Source organism: Phacochoerus africanus, chromosome 4, assembly GCF_016906955.1.
Source record: "Phacochoerus africanus isolate WHEZ1 chromosome 4, ROS_Pafr_v1, whole genome shotgun sequence".
Classification (NCBI taxonomy): Eukaryota; Metazoa; Chordata; class Mammalia; order Artiodactyla; family Suidae; genus Phacochoerus; species Phacochoerus africanus.
Window position 1 is genome coordinate 95,747,194 of NC_062547.1, and position 19,828 is coordinate 95,767,021.

The 19,828-nt window shown below is 37.2% G+C and overlaps 1 protein-coding gene across 4 annotated transcripts in view; it reads right to left on the bottom strand.

The window, feature by feature from the left end:
• TMEM161B (transmembrane protein 161B) overlaps positions 1-11,601 on the bottom strand; it is a 74,609-nt gene extending 63,008 nt beyond the window's left edge. Inside the window, exons 1-2 of one of the 4 annotated variants that reach the window (XM_047778247.1) lie at positions 11,461-11,578; positions 10,717-10,790 (exon numbers count right to left, since the gene is read on the bottom strand). Coding sequence is in view for 2 of the 4 variants with exons in the window: in XM_047778244.1 (XP_047634200.1) it covers positions 11,461-11,463 (3 nt within the window). In the remaining 2 variants the exon portion in view is untranslated. Of the gene's footprint in view, positions 1-3,618; positions 3,772-10,716; positions 10,791-11,460 lie in introns of those variants that run through there. The other 3 variants (XM_047778244.1, XM_047778250.1, XM_047778245.1) reach the window with 3 other exon arrangements.
• Between the last annotated feature and the right edge of the window lie 8,227 nt (positions 11,602-19,828).

The following is a 19,828-nucleotide window of genomic DNA, read 5'->3' on the forward strand; positions in this document are numbered from 1 at the left end:
CTACAAAACAGCAATTTAATATAATTCAAACTGTTACTACAAATAAAATTATATGTATATAATATACATAGAAAATAAAATGACAGAAGGGATATTGGAAAACATAATTGTTATTATTATTATTATTTTTTTTTTTTAGCTATTTCTTGGGCCGCTCCCACGGCATATGGAGGTTCCCAGACTAGGGGTCAAATCGGAGCTGTAGCCACCGGCCTACGCCAGAGCCACAGCAATGCAGGATCTGAGCCACATCTGCAACCTACACCACAGCTCATGCAATGCCGGATCGTTAACCCACTGAGCAAGTGCAGGGATGGAACCCACAACCTCATGGTTCCTAGTCGGATTCGTTAACCACTGTGCCACGACGGGAACTCCGGAAAACATAATTATTAACACTATGATTTGAACTCAAAACATGTGGGTTTTTAAATTTAAATGTTACAGAATTAGTTTGGTCAAAATCCATGTTTTGCAGTGTTTTTAATTTCTTTGAAGTAAAAAGTACAAGCTGAAATATTTTACTGTTTTCCAATTCAGAGTAAGAAATTTAATGTACTTTAAAACCAAAGTCTGGAGTTCCCGTCGTGGCGCAGTGGTTAACGAATCCGACTAGGAACCATGAGATTGCGGGTTCCATCCCTGCCCTTGCTCAGTGGGTTAACAATCCCGTGCTGCCGTGAGCTGTGGCGTAGGCTGCAGACACGGCTCGGATCCTGCGTTGCTGTGGCTCTGGTGTAAGCTGGCAGCTACAGCTCTGATTAGACCCCTAGCCTGGGAACCTCCATATGCCACGGGAGCAGCCCAAGAAATGGCAAAAAGACAAAAAGAAAAAATTTAAAAAAAAATTTTTAAATAAAATAAAATAAGATAAAAATAAAAATAAAGTCAAAAGCCACAAACCCTCAATAAAATGCGTAGGTACATCCTAAACATCTTAATTAGACCTATAACCCAGTAGAATGCATGAAATTGACATAACTATATTCAAAAACAGCAGCTCCAGACTTTCTGCTGAAGATGATGATACAAAGCCATTTTTCAGAAATAATTAAACTTAGAAAAAAATTTAAAGTATTTTCCTTAAGATATAAGTTGATAAGGCAAAGTGGAAGACCAACAAAGATAAAAACACTTTTTCACAAGAACAGAGGGCATGCTAATTAAATATAATTCATATTCATTTAACATAATAGTGCTAAATTAATAGTTGTTTACTTAATAGGTAATTTTCCAGTTACAGTAGGTTGAATAAATTATGCAATATCTCAAAGCAATACCATACAATCATTAAAATGTTGATGAAGAATAAGTATTTTCAAAGGTGTAAACAAGTTATTTATCTCTAGCCAAAACAAGCCATAAATGTTTTATTGTAATATTAATAAGTAACAAAAGATTCAAAGGAAGAAGACATTCCTAAATTCTGCCACTCTTCCTTAATTTTAAGATTTTAATTTTTGACATTACAGAAAATATCCTTACAGATCTATATTCAAAAAAGCTGTTAGTCAAAACTAACAAAATTATATTTGACATTTACAAATCATCTTCCTTGTTCAAACCAATTCTTCCTCATTTCACAACATTCAGTTCCTCTATAAAAGCTTCCTTGCTAAAAAATATATGCATAATGCCAAAACAGTCTTTATTTACTATGTTCAGCTGTGATTAAAGGGTCTCTCTCCCACTAGAACAGTATTCATCTAATTTTTTCAACCCCAATCCTACTCCCAGAAAAGTGCTTGGGAAGACAGGCTTTCAATACAAGTTGAATATTTACTTTTAAGATGAAATAAAAGGATAAAGCATAAATTTGCCCACAGTTCTTTGCTACATTCAGGTTCTTATACATATCAAACACTGAACTTGATTTAGCATAAAGGAGAAAATTATTCACTTAAGAGATCCGAAGATAATATACTGTGCTTTCTACATATCTCAGAGGAAGAGCTGTAGCTACTTTTTAAAAACAATCCAGCTATTTTTATTATTTTATTTTATTGCTTTTTAGGGCCACACCCAAGGCACATGGAGGGTCACAGGCTAGGGGTCCAATCAGAGCCACAGCTGGCAGCCTACGCCACAGACACAGCAATGCCAGATCTGAGCCGCATCTGCGACCTACACCACAGCTCACAGCAATGCTGGATCCTTAACCCACTGAGCGAAGCCAGGGATCAAACCCACAACTTCATGGATTAGTTTCCGCTGCACCATGTGGTAACTCTTAATCAGCTATTTTTAAAGACAATTTAATGCAGTATGTGTTGCAAATACTTTCTCTCAAGCAAACTAAAAATTAAAACTTTGCTAAGCGTACTAATAAAGCTTTGTTAAACAAATTTAAAACAAATTTCAACTTATCTCTAAATTTTAAGCCATATACAAAAGCCAAGAAAACTAAATGTGTACCCCTAATATCAGTTTTTAAAAAATGTATTCATTGTGAATATTTTAATATGCTGAATAATGACACGCATTGGAATTGAGGTAGTTCTGTCACTAACTAGCTATAGTACAGCAATTAGAAAAGCCCTCTCTAGGACTCATTCCTTATCTACAAAATGACAAGAGTTGGCAAATGATCTCCAAAATCTTAAAAGAGCTTTCTGACTATGACTGCAATGCTTTAATTAAATATACAATAGGTTGTTGGCACTCACGTATTTACCATTTCTAAGCCACCATCAAAGCCTCTGACACGTAGATATTGCTAACGGGAATGAATAATTCTCCCTTCAACATAAGAATTAAATGAGCTAAAATTTATAGGCGATCTGAAAGGAAATCTGAGTTCTAAGCTAATATAAGGAGTATACCTAGACCACTGCCCAGCATCCTCACCTCACCTAGTGGTTGGCAGGAATTTCTCTTAGGAGATTTGTGAATTCTAATAGATCAATCTTTCCCTCTCTCTCTTTTTTAAATTTATCTCAGAGACTTGGCCAATCCTCTCTTATTAAATGATTCATTTTATGATCTGAAAAAAAATTTCAGTGACTATCAAGAGAAAGAACTATGATGACTTTAACAACTTCTGATAGGAATGACAGAAATTCTCTATCAAAAATAAGAATATACTCAATAAATGTTAACTGAGATCAAATCTCAGTTAAATCTCACAAAACTAATGTCTCCATTAAAGTTACTCTTTACACTACAATGAATTTTATCAAAGCCTTTTTATCTGTCCCTCCTGACTAGAAAACATATTTGGTGGTAATTAATTCTAATTGCAGTTATCCATATGCTTTCCCACTTCCTTTTTGTCTTAAAAGTTGGATTAGGAAAAGATTAGTATATTCAACATGAAACATGTGTCCTGTCCAAACAACTCAACCACCTAGGAATAAATGCTATAGTGAGGCTCCACTGTCTTAATGTTGATTAAAACAATGAGGAAAGAAGGGGAGAAGCAGTATGCATTAGAAGTAAAATTCTACTAATGAATTTAACTACTAATAAAAGTAGAACTTCTGAGGAAAAAAAGGCATGGCTTCTCTTTTGAGCAAACTGTACCCAGAAACAAATGCTTCTAGCCTTGGAACTCTTACACTTAAATACACAAGCCCATAAAGAATTGGAACTATTTTCTAATCTGTCATTTATACTTACCATTAAAACAGCCAAAATCTTCAGAAATGATAAAAAATACTTAAGAAACACTCAAGTTAATGAAGTTTTGGTAGAGCCGAATCCTCCAGAATGACGTTTTCTTTCAGGAAAGAAAGCAAGAAACTATGGCATTTGCTTTTTCAAAGTGGATCACTGCAGGTTGGCAAACAGTAACAATCAAGAGGTAAAAGATAACAAAAATCAGCTAACCATGGTGTCAAGGGCAGAAATAGAAACTGCACACACACTTATGAGCAATTCAGATTACTATTTCAAAAGGCTGGTATTACCTACCACGAAGATAAAAGATTAACTCTATTTATTTAAAAAAAAACAAAAAACAGCCACAGCCTTAGAAGTGCCTTATCTAGAACATTAGCTGATGGCAGTCTACAGTTATATATTTATAATGTGGAGCAGGAGAGCCTGAAGTTCCTTCCTCATAAGTAATTTCTACTGGTGGAGAAGTCTCCCCTTTTTTCTCCAATGCCCCTTAGCATTTCCATCTCATCGCTTCTTCACAATCCAAACCTCTCTACTTCCAAGAATTTATTGCAGATTTATCATTAGTATCTGAAGCTCCCATTTTTTCCCCCCTAAATGATCTTTATGATAGCTAGATAGATAATTAGTTTATGGTTTGCTAGAAGTTACATGGGGAGATAATTCTGCAAACTCTTCTAACAATAAAAACCTTTATTGGAGTTCCTGCTATGGCCCAACGGGATCCACAGCGTCTTCAGGGCGCTGGGACGCAGGTTCCTTGATCTCAGGCAGGCAAAATGGTTTAAGGATTCGGCATTGTCGCAACTGTGGAGTAGGTGCTACTGCCACTTGGCTCTGATCCATGGCCAGGGAACTCCATATGTCACAGGGGGGCCAAAAAAGAAAAACAAACAAACAAAAAACCTTTACTGTGTATGCTGAATGTTTCGGAGGAAAGACAAGATACTCTACAAGAGCATGCTCTTTGCAACTCAAGGAGGAAACAAAATTCTAGTTGCAAGCAGTAGATAATCCAAAAAGAAAAGGAACAAGCCAAACCTGGGAGTCCTTAGAAAAGGATATGGGCCATGAAACAGGCTTCGAACAAACGTGACACACTCAATGCTTACACTGATAAGAAATTCCAATTCACCACAGGTCCTCATGCCTACTTCTCTAACTGCTTCATCAGTGTTAAAGTTCATACCCAGGACCAAGGAAAATTAATGCTTTGGTGTGAAGGAGTGCCAGTTAAGGTAAAAGGAATATGATGGAATCCTTATGGTGACTTACTGCAGCAGTGTCAGATGTGTTTAGCATCTGAGATAGAAATGCCAATCGAGCTAACATGACAATAATAATCAATTTCTCTAATATTGTAAGAGTTGCAATATTATATAGTAACTATGTTGGGAAGGATTTCCTAGAAATATAATCACTATAATATTACTTTTATAGGAAAATATTTTTGAAATTCACTGCATTCATAGGTAAAAACTTATCAAAGATAAACAATAAGACTGGCATAACAGTACAATGACCAAAGAGCTGGAGTTAGAAGTCAAATTCCACCACCATTAGCAGTATGATTTTGGGTGAGTTACTCTAATCTTGCTGTGCTTCCATTTCTGAATCTGTAAAACAGAGGTTAAAAAAAAAAAAAAAGTAGATCAGAGTTCCCCAATGGCTCAGTGAGCTAAGGATCCAGTATTGTTACTGCTGTGGCAAGGGTTCGATCCCTGGCCCTGGAACTTCCGCAAGTTGTGTGCACAGCCGAAAGAGAAGGAAAAATTAGGTAAGATATGGAGAGCTTAGTTCATATGTATTTAATTATGTTAATATAGAACAAATATTAACTCTAAATAAATGTAGTTATTATTGCTATTGAGGAAAAGTAAAATAAAATTTAATTTCTTATCCATCTGACATACTTATACTTACCATAAAAGACCTAGTCCAAGCAATCCTTTCTGAAATTCTTCTTAAACTCCATACAAACTGAATATTCTCTCCTCTGTCCCCTCAATGTATATGCAACTAAATATACATCAACAATATTCACAAATCTACACATGCAGAATCACAGAACCTTAAAAAAAAAACTAGAGGTCATATAGTTTTAGTTCAAGCAGACTATATATACATATATATATATATATATATATATATATATATATATATATGTATATATAGTATTTCCACCAAAGTCATTTTAAAAGATATCCATGTTAGAGCAGTTGCGTTATGTAACATCTTACAATTTTTAAAATATAAATAAAACATTATAATCAGGCATTAAGATCCTGACCTTTAATACTGAAGTATCAAAAGATGAAATTATTTTAGCTATTTCTAAATCTTTTGTTTATGTTCAAAACACAGAAGATTTACTGTACTTTAACAACCCAGAATTAAATCTGTTTAATATAAGTAAAAGATGCAGTGTATGGAGTTCCTGTCATGTCTCAGTGGTTAATGAACCTGACTGGTATCCATGAGGATGTGGGTTCAATCTCTGGCCTTGCTCAGTGGCTTGAGGATCCAGCATTGCCCTGAACTGTGGTGAACTGTGGCACAGGCCAGAAGCTACAACTTTGACTGACCCCTCACCTGGGAACTTCCATATGTCGCAAGTGGGGCCAAAAAAAGACCAAAAGAAAAAAAAAAGATGGAGTGTAAAATCAGGATATTTTCAGTTAATAAGTTGCAGTCTCTCAAGAACTATTAATAATTTAAAAGACTTAAATATGCAGCATTAGGAGTTCCCATCATGGCTCAGAGGTTAACGAACCTGACTAGCATCCATGAGGACGCAGGTACGATCCATGGCCTTGCTCACAGTGGGTTAAGGATCTGGTGTTGCCGTGACCTGTGGTATAGGTCACAGATGCAGCTTGGATCCTGCGTTGCTGTGGCTGTGGCATAGGCTGGCAGCTACAGCTCCAATTTGATCCTTAGCCTGGGAACCTCCATGTACCACATGTGCAGCCCTTAAAAAAAAAAAGAAAAAAAAAAGAAAAAAGAAAATGCAGCATTAAAAAATGCAATCTATTATGTAAAATATAATATCACCTACTAATATAGTGTTTTAAAGAAAACATATTTCTGGGAGTTCTCTGGTAGCCTAATGGTTAAAGGCTCTGGTGTTGTCATTTCTGTGGCACAAGTTTGATCCCTGTCCTGGGAACATCCGCATGCCCTGTGAGTGCAGCCAAAAACACAAACCAACCACATTTCTATTATTTTTCTGTTCACTGTATGGAAAGATGATAATACATAACTTTATTGAAAGATTTACCCTATAGTTAAAGACACTATGAGCTTTGTTATCAACACTACAACACTTTTTTTAGGGTGCAGTTCATTAATACATACTCAAAGATATACAGTGTATAGGCTGAATATATATATGAATCCAAATCTGTTTCAATGTCACCTCCTCATTATAGCTTTCCCTGAATGCCCTATCTAAAATAATCACTCCAATCATTTCCTTAACTGTTTTTTCTTTCCTTGTTGAATGTACCATGACTAACAAATATTATGTCTCACTCGATTATCATTAGACTATCCCAATAAAACATAAGGTTCATAAAGGCAAGAATGTCTCTGTTTTATAAACAGTCATATCACTGTTGTCAAGAACAGAAGGTAACATACAGTTACTGCTTAATAAACAATGAATGAATGACTGAACAAATAGTTTTGAAATAAGAGCATGAGTAAGCACACTTATTCACTTAGTGTGTGGTGAAACTAAGTCATAATCATTTCAGTTAAAACCAAAAGAATGTTCTGATTTTTTAAAATCAACTATATTTGCTTTAATCTTTTATCTCAGAGCAAATTAATTATCTATAAAATGGACAAAGCCCAAAGTATAAACTAGTCTTAAGAATCAATGCTGAATCGATCAAATGCTAACCAAGAGAACAGTCTCTACTAAGATTTGAACTAGGTGCTTTTGCAAAGAAGTAGTAAAGAAGTTAAAGTCTGAGAACTAAGAAAACCAAATCTCTGCCACTATGTGATTAACTGATAAAACCTGACCAGAACTCCATATGCCACGAGTGCAGCCCAAAAAAGAAAAAAAAAAAATACACAATCTGAATAGGCCTACATTTTTAAAGAAATTGAGTCAATAATTAATAACCTTCCAAAATAAATGGCACCAGGCCCAGTAAGGTGCACTGGTAAATTCTACCAAACATTTAAGAAAGAAATTATAGCAATTCTCTATATTCTCTTTCAGAGGATAGAAGCAGAGGGAATACTTCTTAACTCATTCTATGAAGCCAGCATTACCCTAATACTAAAATCAGGAGAGTTATGGTGTAATACTAAAACCAGAAGAGGCATTATAAGAACACAAAAAACAAAAAAAAAAACTACGGACCATTATCTCTCATAAACATGTATGCAAAAATTTTAAACAAAACACTAACAAATCAAATCAACAATGTATAAGAAGAATTATACACAATAGAGTGAAATTTATTCCAGGTATTAGAGGTTAGTTCAACATTCAAAAATTGATTAAAGTAATTCACCATATCAACACACCACACATCTGATTACCACTCAGCCCACAAAAACCTCTAATATCTCCATCAAAATTTCTAATGTCTCCATTAGAGTTCCTTCAAAGTATGCTTAAAGATCACCAGCTTCAGACTTAGCTGAAACTGAGAATGTAATTTTTAATGAGTTTTATACTTATTTTGGAAGAAATTCCACCCCTAATAATGGAGCCTGGAAAAACATTTTTATCAAACCTCACAGAAGAATCTGATGAGAATTACTGCCCAACCCACTTTTAAAAACTAAGTTGAAGCCACCCTCACCCCCATCAGAATTAATTTCTTCCCTCTGTACTACTGTTTGAATACATTACATGTATTGCTCTTATGACATTTACTACATTATCTGTTCCCAACAGCCCTCTTTACTCCTCAAAAAGAGAACTTTCTCATTAACTCTGATTAAGGCAGAGATTCACAACCTTTTTTTTTTTTTTTTCCACAACCAACACACCAGAGCACAATGCCAGCCATAAAAGCTACTACAGTATGCTACATAGGTAAAACAAGCCATTAGATTCCTCCAATTCCAGGAGCTTGTTCTAATCTACTCTCCTCCCACAGATCAGCCTAAATGATGGAAAGATCTGTTTGATTAAGGTTGGATTATAATTTTCAAAAAGAAAAGTATATAATAAACAGTTATACTTCTTTGGTAAGTTTTCTGTGGACTATCCATTCTCACAACACAAAAACAAACACTGAGAGTGAATACTCAGTATTTTTAGCTAGATCATGAGTTTACATCGATTAAAACAAAAATAAAATCAAAGTGTAAAACAAAAAAGCCTTTGCTTTCCATTTTGAGATAGTATTTAAGGCAGTAATAAAATACCTGACCAAACACTGACAAAGATTCCAAGTATTACTTGGTATATTTAAAAATGAATGATTTTTTAAAAATAAATCAGACTTGAGAAATGTGGGGGCAGTGGGGGACAGTGGAATCAAACTCAATTTTACTTAATCAGAAACCTTCTGAAAATTCTACAAAAGTCCTCAATGAAGTCACAGAATCATAAATATAAGAGTTAAAAGGTGTTTTAATTCTCACCAAGTTCCACTTCTCTTATATAGAAGGAAACTGGAATCCTTATCTAAGTTGAGTGATTTTTCCAAATTCATACAACTAATAATGGGGAGAATCTGGGCTTTCTGAGTTCAAGTACTGCATTCTTTTCATTATATCATTGGGTTCAAGCAGTGTGCAAGATCTCAACTAAGCTGAATCCTAAATAAATTCAACCCCTGTTCACCTCATTTAATAGCTAAACCCTTTCTGATTCCAGGCAATGACCACACTTGCATATACAGACATTCTCAATTTCATAATTGGGAAAGTTGAAGTCAGGCATTTAGTAACTCAGAAATATAAGCAGTAACAAAATGGAAAGAGTCAACCTATGCAGCTCCTGGTGATAACTCTCCAGGTGACATTCTCTTAAGTAACATTTTGATAAATATCATGAGATTACTTTAGCTTGAAACAAAACTACCTTTTTTGAGCTGGCAGAGGGACGGGGGTTCTACTTCTATTACTGCAGAATACAGACGACAAGTTCATGTTCAGCTTCTTTGTTAACAATCAACATTTCTTTAGATTTTAATTATGGCCTATCTTCAACTTTTCAAATCAAGATATTAAAAACTGAGCTTAAATTTAAGAACTGGAGATCTGAGTTAAAGTTCAAACTGTGCCAAAGTATTGTAAATCACTGCCTATTTCTAGACCTCAGATTCTTCCCTCTGAACACAACTGAAGTGAAAAGAGGGAGGCAGGTAGTTTAGCTAGTTATTATTTTTAGTTCCTCCAAGTTCTACTATTCCTTACCTTTGTCTAATTTTATTGATATAAAAGGAGAAAAAACTCTTTAAAATTACAAATTGTACTGTTCACTGAGATTTAAAGAAACATATACACACACTAGTACCCAAAAGAGCTGGTAGAGTGCACCAGGAACCATATTACTTCCAAGTTCTTTGGTTTCAGTCAGTTAAGTTTCTACAAGTCATTCAAAAGTCAATCATTGCAGTAGCTGAACAATGTCAACATTTGGTCCTGAAAAAATATGGAAGACTGAAGCTAAACTCCAAGACAGAATATTCTCCAGATGAGGATGTGAAATCTTTTATACAGCTACTAACTGTCAATTTGGAACATTCCTGGATCCCCATGATATTGCAAAACAGCAAAGGTTAAGAAACCTCACCACCACCAGCCACTCTGTGTTTTGGAAATGGTTTATGCAAAGAACCAAGGGTCCCCAGAGGACTTAGGAAAGCAAAACTCAGGAATTACCCACCCCACCAACACCTACAAGGTCAGACATAGCTACTGCAAATTCCCACTCTTTCTTTCAAAAATGATTAGTTGAACTGCTTGTCCCCACAGAGCAACTGAAACAAAATGTTACTCAAATTCTAAAATCTCTTCCCCCAGGTTCCTGAACTTTGGCCGTCGCTCAGTCTGAATCATGATACAATTCCTCAATAGTTTTTCCTCAGAACAGGTTAGCCCGAAAGTAAAACTTACCCTTATTTACAGTCCAGTCACACCACCCCTTCATCTCACTTCCCCACATTTCTTCCTACCCTTGTTTCCTACTCCTGAAAATAATAAATAAATAAATAAATAAATAAATAACACTTCTGCCTAAACTTTGTGACTCTTGCAGATCTTATTTATGGTCAAGGCATCCTCTCGACGCCAGAGTTCCCTCCTCCGTGCCCTTACAACATTCCTTTCCAATAAAGACCCTCTATTAATTCCAGATTTTTTGACACCTTATCCAGTTGCAAATGGGCTCAGTTATATGCCATTTTTGTTTTCGTTTTTTCGGGGTTTTTTTCTTTTTTTAAGTGACAGCTGTTGATCCTCTACAATGGGATCTGTTGTGTCCACCTGGAAAGGCTTAAGTCACTTTAAGATCTCAAATTCTTAGCCACCGCCCTGCAGGTGAAGAGAGAAAAGAGCTGATCAACAGGGCAAGGTCAACTCTGGGACCACCTGGCTCCATCGGCCGTCCGCAGTGAATGGGCCGTGAACATTGTACCTATCCCGTACTCCTGGACAGAGCTCGCGGTTGGGCTGGACAGACACTGCTTCCTGAGAGGTCCCGGAGCTCCAGAGCAGAGAGTATGTCCTGCCCTACTGCTCACCCCATAGCGCCCGCCCGCTTCATCCCCAGCTCAACACCGGACCGGCTACCTTCACAGCCTGAACTTCCAGCCCTTTCCTCCCCACTGTGGTAAATCCAGCCCTCAGAGACAGACTCACCATGGCTCCAAGGACAGGTCGTGGACCAGAGGCGCTGGAGTCGCCGGGACCGGCCCAGACCTCCACTCCCCACTCCGCAGCCGGGATCCACTCGACACCGCGAGAGAGAAGGTCTTCCGGCTCTGCCGGAAGCTCCTCTTGCGCGGGACAGGAAGTCCCTCCCATCTCCTGAACGCCAGCGACCCCACGCCACGCAGAGGTGAGGATACGCAGGACGTCCTCTATTGCCATTTCCGTGGGTGCCAGGATAGAGGCTGGGGGTGGTGCTGACCTTGAGAGTGCGTGGGGGAGGCGCAGGCGCAGCACAGGTAGGTGGGCGGGTGGGCGGCGCGCCACTGTAGCGTCTGCGAGGATCCTCGAGGTAGGTTGGGTGGGTTGGGCAAGAGCGCTCCCTCATCCTGGAAAAGCAGTTCAGGTTGGTGCATGGTTGGGAGCCGACCCAGATCCAGCGGATTTAGAGCGGGAGGAAACCACAGGCGCGCTATTACTGAGACAATGCAGTGATTTCTTCAGCCCAGCTACGCTCTTTCTCTTTTCACCTTCTCATTTTTCTGGCTATCCTTGAAGACTTTCTGGTTCCCCACAGACCTGTTCCTCTGTCGTCTCTGCGCCCTGCTTTAAAGGGTCCTCCAGCTCTACCCTTCCTCAGGGCAGTGGAATTTGATCATGAGAAGTTTCTTCACTATTCACAGATATCAGCTGAAACCAGAAAGACATCTACCTAGAGCTAAGAAATCGGGAAGAAAATTCTGCCTGTTTAATACATGCCATTGTGGACGGTTTCCTTTTAGCTTAAATATATATATTATGTATATAATGTATATAATTAGATGGAAAAATATCAAAACCCTGTATAGCTCCCAAATTTGTGTTGTTTTTTCCAAAAGGCAGCTCCCATATACCTTCAGAATTTTGTGTTTTATGTACCTGTCACCTCTCTTTTTATTTGGCTATACATAGGACTAGAGGCAGGCTTGAAATAGCTATACAAAATAACCTATAACCCAGAAATTCATCTCGCAACCTGAGGATCCTTGCTTAAGTCGTGACTATATCTGCAGTTTAATCGGTGGAATTTCTTTTTACTATTGGGTCTAGTTCTGCCGTAAAGCTGGAATTGGGATGGGAAACTAGAAAGCTTCAAAAGAGTTTAAGAAAGTTGAGTTGACAGGGGTGGTTAGAGATGTTAAGTTTCATGCTCCTTACCAGAGTACCTGGATAGGTGATATCCAAGCTATAAGATGGTCTTAAAACCCTAGGAATCAGAGTTCTGAGCCATCCCAAAGAAGCATGCACTGGCCAATTACTTTATTTTAGAAAGAGGAATAGAGACTGGGAGTGTGAGTTATTTTTACTTTAAATTGTGTTTATTGAGGGATCTGTTTTGTGAAACAAATCCTATTGAGGATGAATCCAGAACTTCCCCGAAGGTACTACTTTGTGCTGGATGGCACAAGTTTGTAAACATGCCCCAAGGCATCTGCAAATTCTAAGTATGGTAGAGAGAGATTGGAGTTGGCTGCTAGTGTATCATTGGAAAGCAGTTGCTATCCTTGAGGAAGAAAAGGTGGAGAAGGAAAATAGCTATCAGTCTGTTAGTGACCACAAATCCTGTGAAGTCTTACTCTTTTAATTTCTTACACTGTGGTTCTTATCTCTGTCCTAAATTTGGCAGACTCATTGAGGTTCACAAAATAGCTCCTTCTATGTGACACTAATATGCAAATTATTAGAATCCATTCCTGCCACAGTAAAACCAGGGAAGGAAATCAGTTATCTGCTAATCATTTTTAATAGATCATGGGGTTCTATGTTCCTTATTTAGTGTATGGCAAGTTGATAAATAACTCTTGGTTAGTATCCTTTAACGTTCCTATTTATATTACAATGAAAAATCCATTATATAAGTAATGTTTTTTAAAGATTAAAATGCATACAGTATATGTTTTAAGGCAGCATCTCCTAGTTTTTTTAAATCAGAATAAGTATAACGTATAAGGTTACATGCCTGGAAGTAGAGGAATTTACCTATTTCCATTACTTAAGAAAAGCAACAAATAATTACCCTCTCCTTTAACACCTATACCTACCTGGAACATTTTCAACCATTAAGACTTGTCAGTTTTCCAAAGTCTAGCGCCATATTTTTTGCATAATATTTCCCAGATAGCTTCTCTAAGAAATTTCCTCTTACCTTTAATAAACATAATTCTACTTTCTTATAAAATGCCTTTGTAATCCCTCCTTCTACAGTGTATAATGTTTACTTAATTAGACCTGAATACCTGGAGAGCAGGACCTTTTTTGTGTTGCCCACCATCTTCCCCTTGAAAAATACAATTTAAATGAATGTTGTGGACAAAATCACTTAGGTTAAACTACCCTAAAAATGATTTACAGACAGAAAAGTCAGTTGAAGGAATACTTATAATGGTAAAAAATTAGGAAAAATCTTTAGCAATTAGAGACTGGGCAAATTCTATCATGTATACTTAGTGGAATATTATCTACCTATTTTTAATTTTTTTTGTGTGTGTGTGTTTTTAGGGCCGCACCCTCGGCATATGGAGGTTCCCAGATTAGGCATCTAATCGGAGCTGTTGCTGCCGGCCTACACCAGAGCCACAGCAACACCAGATCCGAGCCGCATCTGCGACCTACACCACAGCTCATGGCAACGCCGGATCCTTAACCCACTGAGCGAGGCCAGGGATGGAACCCACAACCTCATGGTTCCTAGTCAGATTTGTTTCCTCTGCACCATGACCAACCAGGAACTCCCCTATATACTATTTTTAGAAAGCCCTTAGATTAGTCTTTCTAATGGAAAATGTGAACGGTATGATTGCTTTGATTAAAAAAAAAATCCTCAGTGTAGAACAAAGAGAAAAAAAGGAAGTAACCAAAATATATCAATCATCATTACTAGAATTACCACTCTAAAATAACCTTTGTTTAAGAGGGTAATTTTTTAAAATTTATTTTTTTGCTTAAGAATAGATGAAAGCCACTTTTTTCTTTCCCCCTAAAAAGCTTTGTAACATCTACCTATATGACTCTCGCCTTCCTGATTTGGGAAAAGCAAACATTTTCTTCAGATGTATACTGCAACTTTTGATAGGTCAGTAGCAGTCCTCTGAACCTTTTCTTTATTATTATAGTTATATCTAAGACTGCATGTCTAACTAATTGGTGGAAAAACTCCTGCATATTTTACACAAATGATCCATTGTACCTTTTGAAGGATTACTAACATAAGTTAGATTTTGATAAAATTTGATACCTTTTGTATCAGTAAAGTCTTTAAACAGCCACCATCAGAGCAATAAACAAAACCGTAAGAAAGGGCCTATTTGAAATCTAAATTAGCTTTAATCATTTATTAAATATTTATTGAGTATCTACTGTGTCCCAGTCACTGCTTTAGACTTGAAAAAACTGTGGTAAATGTGGTGCCTACTACATCTTAGTGGTAATAGACCATAAATTAAAAAAAAGAAAAATGTAAGACAGTAGTGCTAGGCAGGGAATTAAGATATTTTCGATTAGGTGTCTAAGGAAACCTTCTAAAAGAGTGCTACTTAAACTTTTTTTTTTCTTTTTTTGGTCTTTTTAGGGCTGCACTCGCAGCATATGGAGGTTTCTAGGCTAGGGGTCAAATCAGCTCTAACTGCTGGCCTACACCACAGCCACAGCAAAGCCAGATCTGATCCAAGCCGCGTCTGCGATCTGTACCACAGCTCACAGCAGTGCCAGATCCTTAACCCACTGAGCGAGGCCAGGGATCAGACCTGCGTCCTCAAGGATGCTAGTCAGGTTTGTTTCCTCTGAGCCATGACTGGGAACTCCTTAAATTGCCTTTTGACAGGAGAATTCACCCTTGCAAAAACTGGGGAAACCACTGCTTGCAAAGAGGACAAAAACGCAAAACCCTGAGGCATGTTGAAATATTTCAGGAACCAGTTGAAGGCCTGCTTGTTTGGAGCATACTGACTATAAGAAGAGTAAGTTTGAGAAAGGGCTAGATTTATGGTTGCCTTGAAACCCAGGATTTAGATTTTTTTTCTAAGTATGGTCGAAAAACATTTTAGCCTGAAGAGTTGTAGGCAAGAATATATTTTTTAAATCTACTTTGATAATATTTTTGTAATTGGAGTGTTTCATTGACTTACATGTAACAGAGTTGCTAATACATATGGACTTCAGTCTCTCATGTTGTTTGCTATTTGTCCTATCTCAACTATGTTGTTTCTCCTTTTTCACCTTTTTTAGATTATATTTAATACATTTCTTCCAAGACTTAAGGTTAACAGTTATATTACTTCAGTAATTTATTTATTTTTTCATTTTAGTTGATTTACAATGTTCTGTCAATTTCTATTGTACAGCAAAGTGACCCAGTTATACATATATATACATTCTTTTTTTCACAGTATCCTCCATCATGTTCCATCACAAGTGATTAGCTATAGTCCCCTGTGCCATACAGCAGGATCTCCTTGCTTATCCACTCCAAGTGTGATGTTTGCATCCACTAACCCCAAATTCCCAGTCCATCCCACTCCTTCCCTCAGCAACCACAAGTCTGTTCTCCAAGTCCATGAGTTTGTTTCTTTTGTGTAGATAGGTTCATTTGTGCTATGTATTAAATACCAGTTATAAGTGATATCATATGGTATTTGTCTTTCTCTTTCTGACTTAGTCTCTAGTTTCAGCCATATGGCTGCAAATGGCATTATTTTGTTCTTTTTTGTGGCTGAGTAGTATTCCATTTTGTATATATACCACATCTTAATCCATTTATTTGTCCATAGGCATTTAAGTTGTTTCTATGTCTTGGCTATTGCGAATAGTACTGCAATGAACATACGAGTGCATGTGTCTTTTTCAATGAAAGTTTTGTTCGGATGCGTGCCCAGGAGTGGGATTGCTGGATCATATGGTAGTTGTATATTGCGTTTTCTAAGGTAGCTTCATAACTGTTTTCCAAAGAGGTTATACCAGTTTACATTCCCACCAACAGTGTAGGAGAGTCCCCTCTTCTCCACACCCTCTTCAGCATTCTTTGTTTGTAGATTTATTAATGATGGCCATTCTGACCTGTGTAGGTGGTATCTCATAGTAGTTTTGATTTGCATTTCTGTAATAATTAATGATGTTAAGCATTTCTTCATGTGCCTGGTGGCCATCTGTCTGCCTTCTATGGAGAAATGTCTATTCAGGTCTTCTGCCCATTTTTCAATTGGGTTGTTGGTTTTTTGCTTTGAGTTTTATAAGTTGTTTGTATATTTTGGAGATTAAGCCCTTGTCAGTTGCATCCTTTGAAACTATTTTCGCCCATTCTGTAGGTTGTCTTTTTTTTTTTTTTTTTTAATGGTTTCCTTTCCTGTGCAAAAGCTTGTCAGTTTGATTAGGTCCCATTGATTTATTTTTGTTTTTATTTCTGTTGCCTTGGCAGACTGAACTAAGAAAACATCTGTATGGTTGATGTCAGAGAGTGTTTTGTCTGTGTTCTCTTCCAGGAGTTTTATGGTGTCTTGTCTTATGTTTGAGCCTTAAAGCCATTTTGAGTTTATTTTTGTGCAGGGTGTGAGGGTGTGTTCTAGTTTCACTGGTTTACATGCAGCTATCCAGTTTTCCCAGCACCACTTGAAGAGACCTTTTTTTCTCATTTTCTTTTTCTTCCTTCCTTCCTTCCTCCCTCCTTTTCTTTCTTGTCTGTTTGGCTTTTCTAGGGCTGCTCCTGAGGCTTACAGAGGTTCCCAGGTTAGGGGCGAATCGGAGCTGCAGCTGCCAGCATGCCAGAGCCACAGCAACGCAGGATCTAAGCCACGTCTGTGACCTACACCACAGCTCACGGCAACACTGGATCCTTAACCCACTGAGCAAGGCCAGGGATCAAACCTGCAACCTCATGGTTCCTAGTCGGATTCATTAACCACTGAGCCACGACGAGAACTCCCTTTTTCTCATTTTATATTCTTCTCTCCTTTGTCAAAGATTAATTGACCATGGGTGTCTGGGTTAATTTCTGGGCTCTCTATTTCATTCCCATGGGTCTGTATATCTGTTTTTGTACCAATACCATACTGTCTTGATTACCATAGCTTTGTAATATTATCTGAGGTCTGGGAGAGTTATGCCTCCTGCTTATTTTTTCTTTCCCTCCCTCAGGATTGCTTTAGCAGTTCTGGGTCTTTTATGGTTCCAAATAAATTTTTGGATTTTTTGTTCTAGTTCTGTGGAAAACATTATGGGTAATTTGATAAGGATTGCATTGAATCTCTAGATTGCTTTGGGTAGTTTGGCCATTTTAATGATACTAATTCTTCCAATCCAGGAGCATGGAATACTTTCCATTTCTTTGAATCATCTTCAATTTCCTTGATTGTTTTATAGTTTTCAGCATAAAAGTCTTTCACCTCCTTAGTCAGGTTTATTCCTAGGCATTTAATTTTGGGGGGTATGACTTTTAAAGGTATTGTATTTTTAAATTCCTTTCTAATATTTCATTGTTAGTGTACAGAAATGCAACCAATTTCTGAATGTCAATCTTCTATCCTGCAACTTTGCTGAATTCATCAATCAGTTTAAGTAGTTTTTGTGTGGAGTCCTTAGGGTTTTTTTAATATAGTATCAGCTCATCTTCCTAGAGTGAAAATTTTACCTCTTCTCTTCCAATTTGGATACCTTTTATTTCTTTTGTTTGTCCAGCTGACGTGGCTAGGACTTCCAACATCCACTGGGTATTATATTGACTGTGGGTTTGTCATCAGTGGCTTTTATTACGTTAAGGTATATTCCCTCTATACTCACTTTGGTAAGAGTTTTTATCATGAATGGATGTTGGATTTTGTCAAATGCTTATTCTACATCTATGGAATAATCATGTGGTTTTTGACTTTTCTTTTGTTAATGTTGTATGACATTGACTGATTTGTGTATGTTGAACCATCCTTGTGAACCTAGGATGAATCCCACTTGGTTGCAGTATATGATCGTTTTATATTTTGTTGGATTTGGTTGGCTAAAATTTTGTTGAGAATTTTTGCATCTATAGCCATCAAAGATATTGGCCTATAAATTTCTTTTTTTGGTAGTATCTTTGGTTTTGGTATTAGGGTGATGGTGGCTTCATAGAATGTCTTGGGGAGTGTTCCTTCTTCAACCTTTTGGAAAAGTTTAAGAAGAATGGGTATAAGTTCTTTGTATGTTTGATAGAATTCGCCTGTGAAGCCATCTGGTCCTGGATATTGTTTGTACGGAGTGTTTTTACGATTTTTCATTTCTAGTGATTGTTCTGTTCAATTGATCTATTTCGTCTTAATTCAGTTTTGCTAGGCTGTATGTCTCTAGGAAGTTGTCCATTTCTTCTAGTTTGTAAAATTTGTTGGCATATAGTTTTTCATTGTATTCTCATTTTTTTGTGTGTTTCTGCAGTATCCATTGAGATTTTTCCTTTTTCACTTCTTATTTTGTTTGAGTTCTTTCTCTCCTCTTCTTGGTGAGTGTAGCCAGAGGTTTGTGAATTTTGTTTAACCTTTCAAAGACCCAGCTTGGTTTGATTTTTTTCTATTTTTTTTAATCTCTATTTCATTGATTTCCTCTGATCTTTATGATTTCCTTCCTTCTGCTGACTTCAGGTTTTGTTTGTTCTTCTTTTACTAAATCTTTTTTAAGTTGTTGATTTGAGATTTTTTTTTTCTTTTTGAGCCTGTTTGCTGTGAACTTCCCCTCTAAACACTGCTTTTGCAGCATCCAATGGATTTTGAATGTTTATTTTTTCATTATCATTTGTCTCAAGGTATTTCTTAAATTCCCCCCCCCCTTTTTTTAAGGTTACTCTTTATTTATTTATTTATTTATTTATTTTGTCTTTTTGCCATTTCTTGGGCCGCTTCCGTGGCATATGGAGGTTCCCAGGCTAGGGGTCTAATCGGAGCTGTAGGCACTGGCTTTCGCCACAGCCACAGCAACACGGGGATCCGAGCCCCGTCTGCAACCTACACCACAGCTCATGGCAACACCGGCTCCCTAACCCACTGAGCAAGACCAGGGATTGAACCTGCAACCTCATGGTTCCTAGTCAGATTCATTAACCACTGAGCCATGACGGGAACTCCTAAATTCCCTTTTCATTTCCTCACTGACCCATTGGTTTTTTCTCGTTTCTTTCCCTGTGGTTGATTTCTAGTTCCATGCCATTGTGGTCAAAGAAGATACTTGAAATAATTTCTATACTCTTAAATTTGTTGAGGGTTTTTTTGTGCCCCAGTATGTAGTCAATCCTTGAGAGTGTTCCATGTGCACTTGAAAAGAATGTATATTCTGATTTTTGGGGGGGATATAATGTCCTGAAAATATTAAT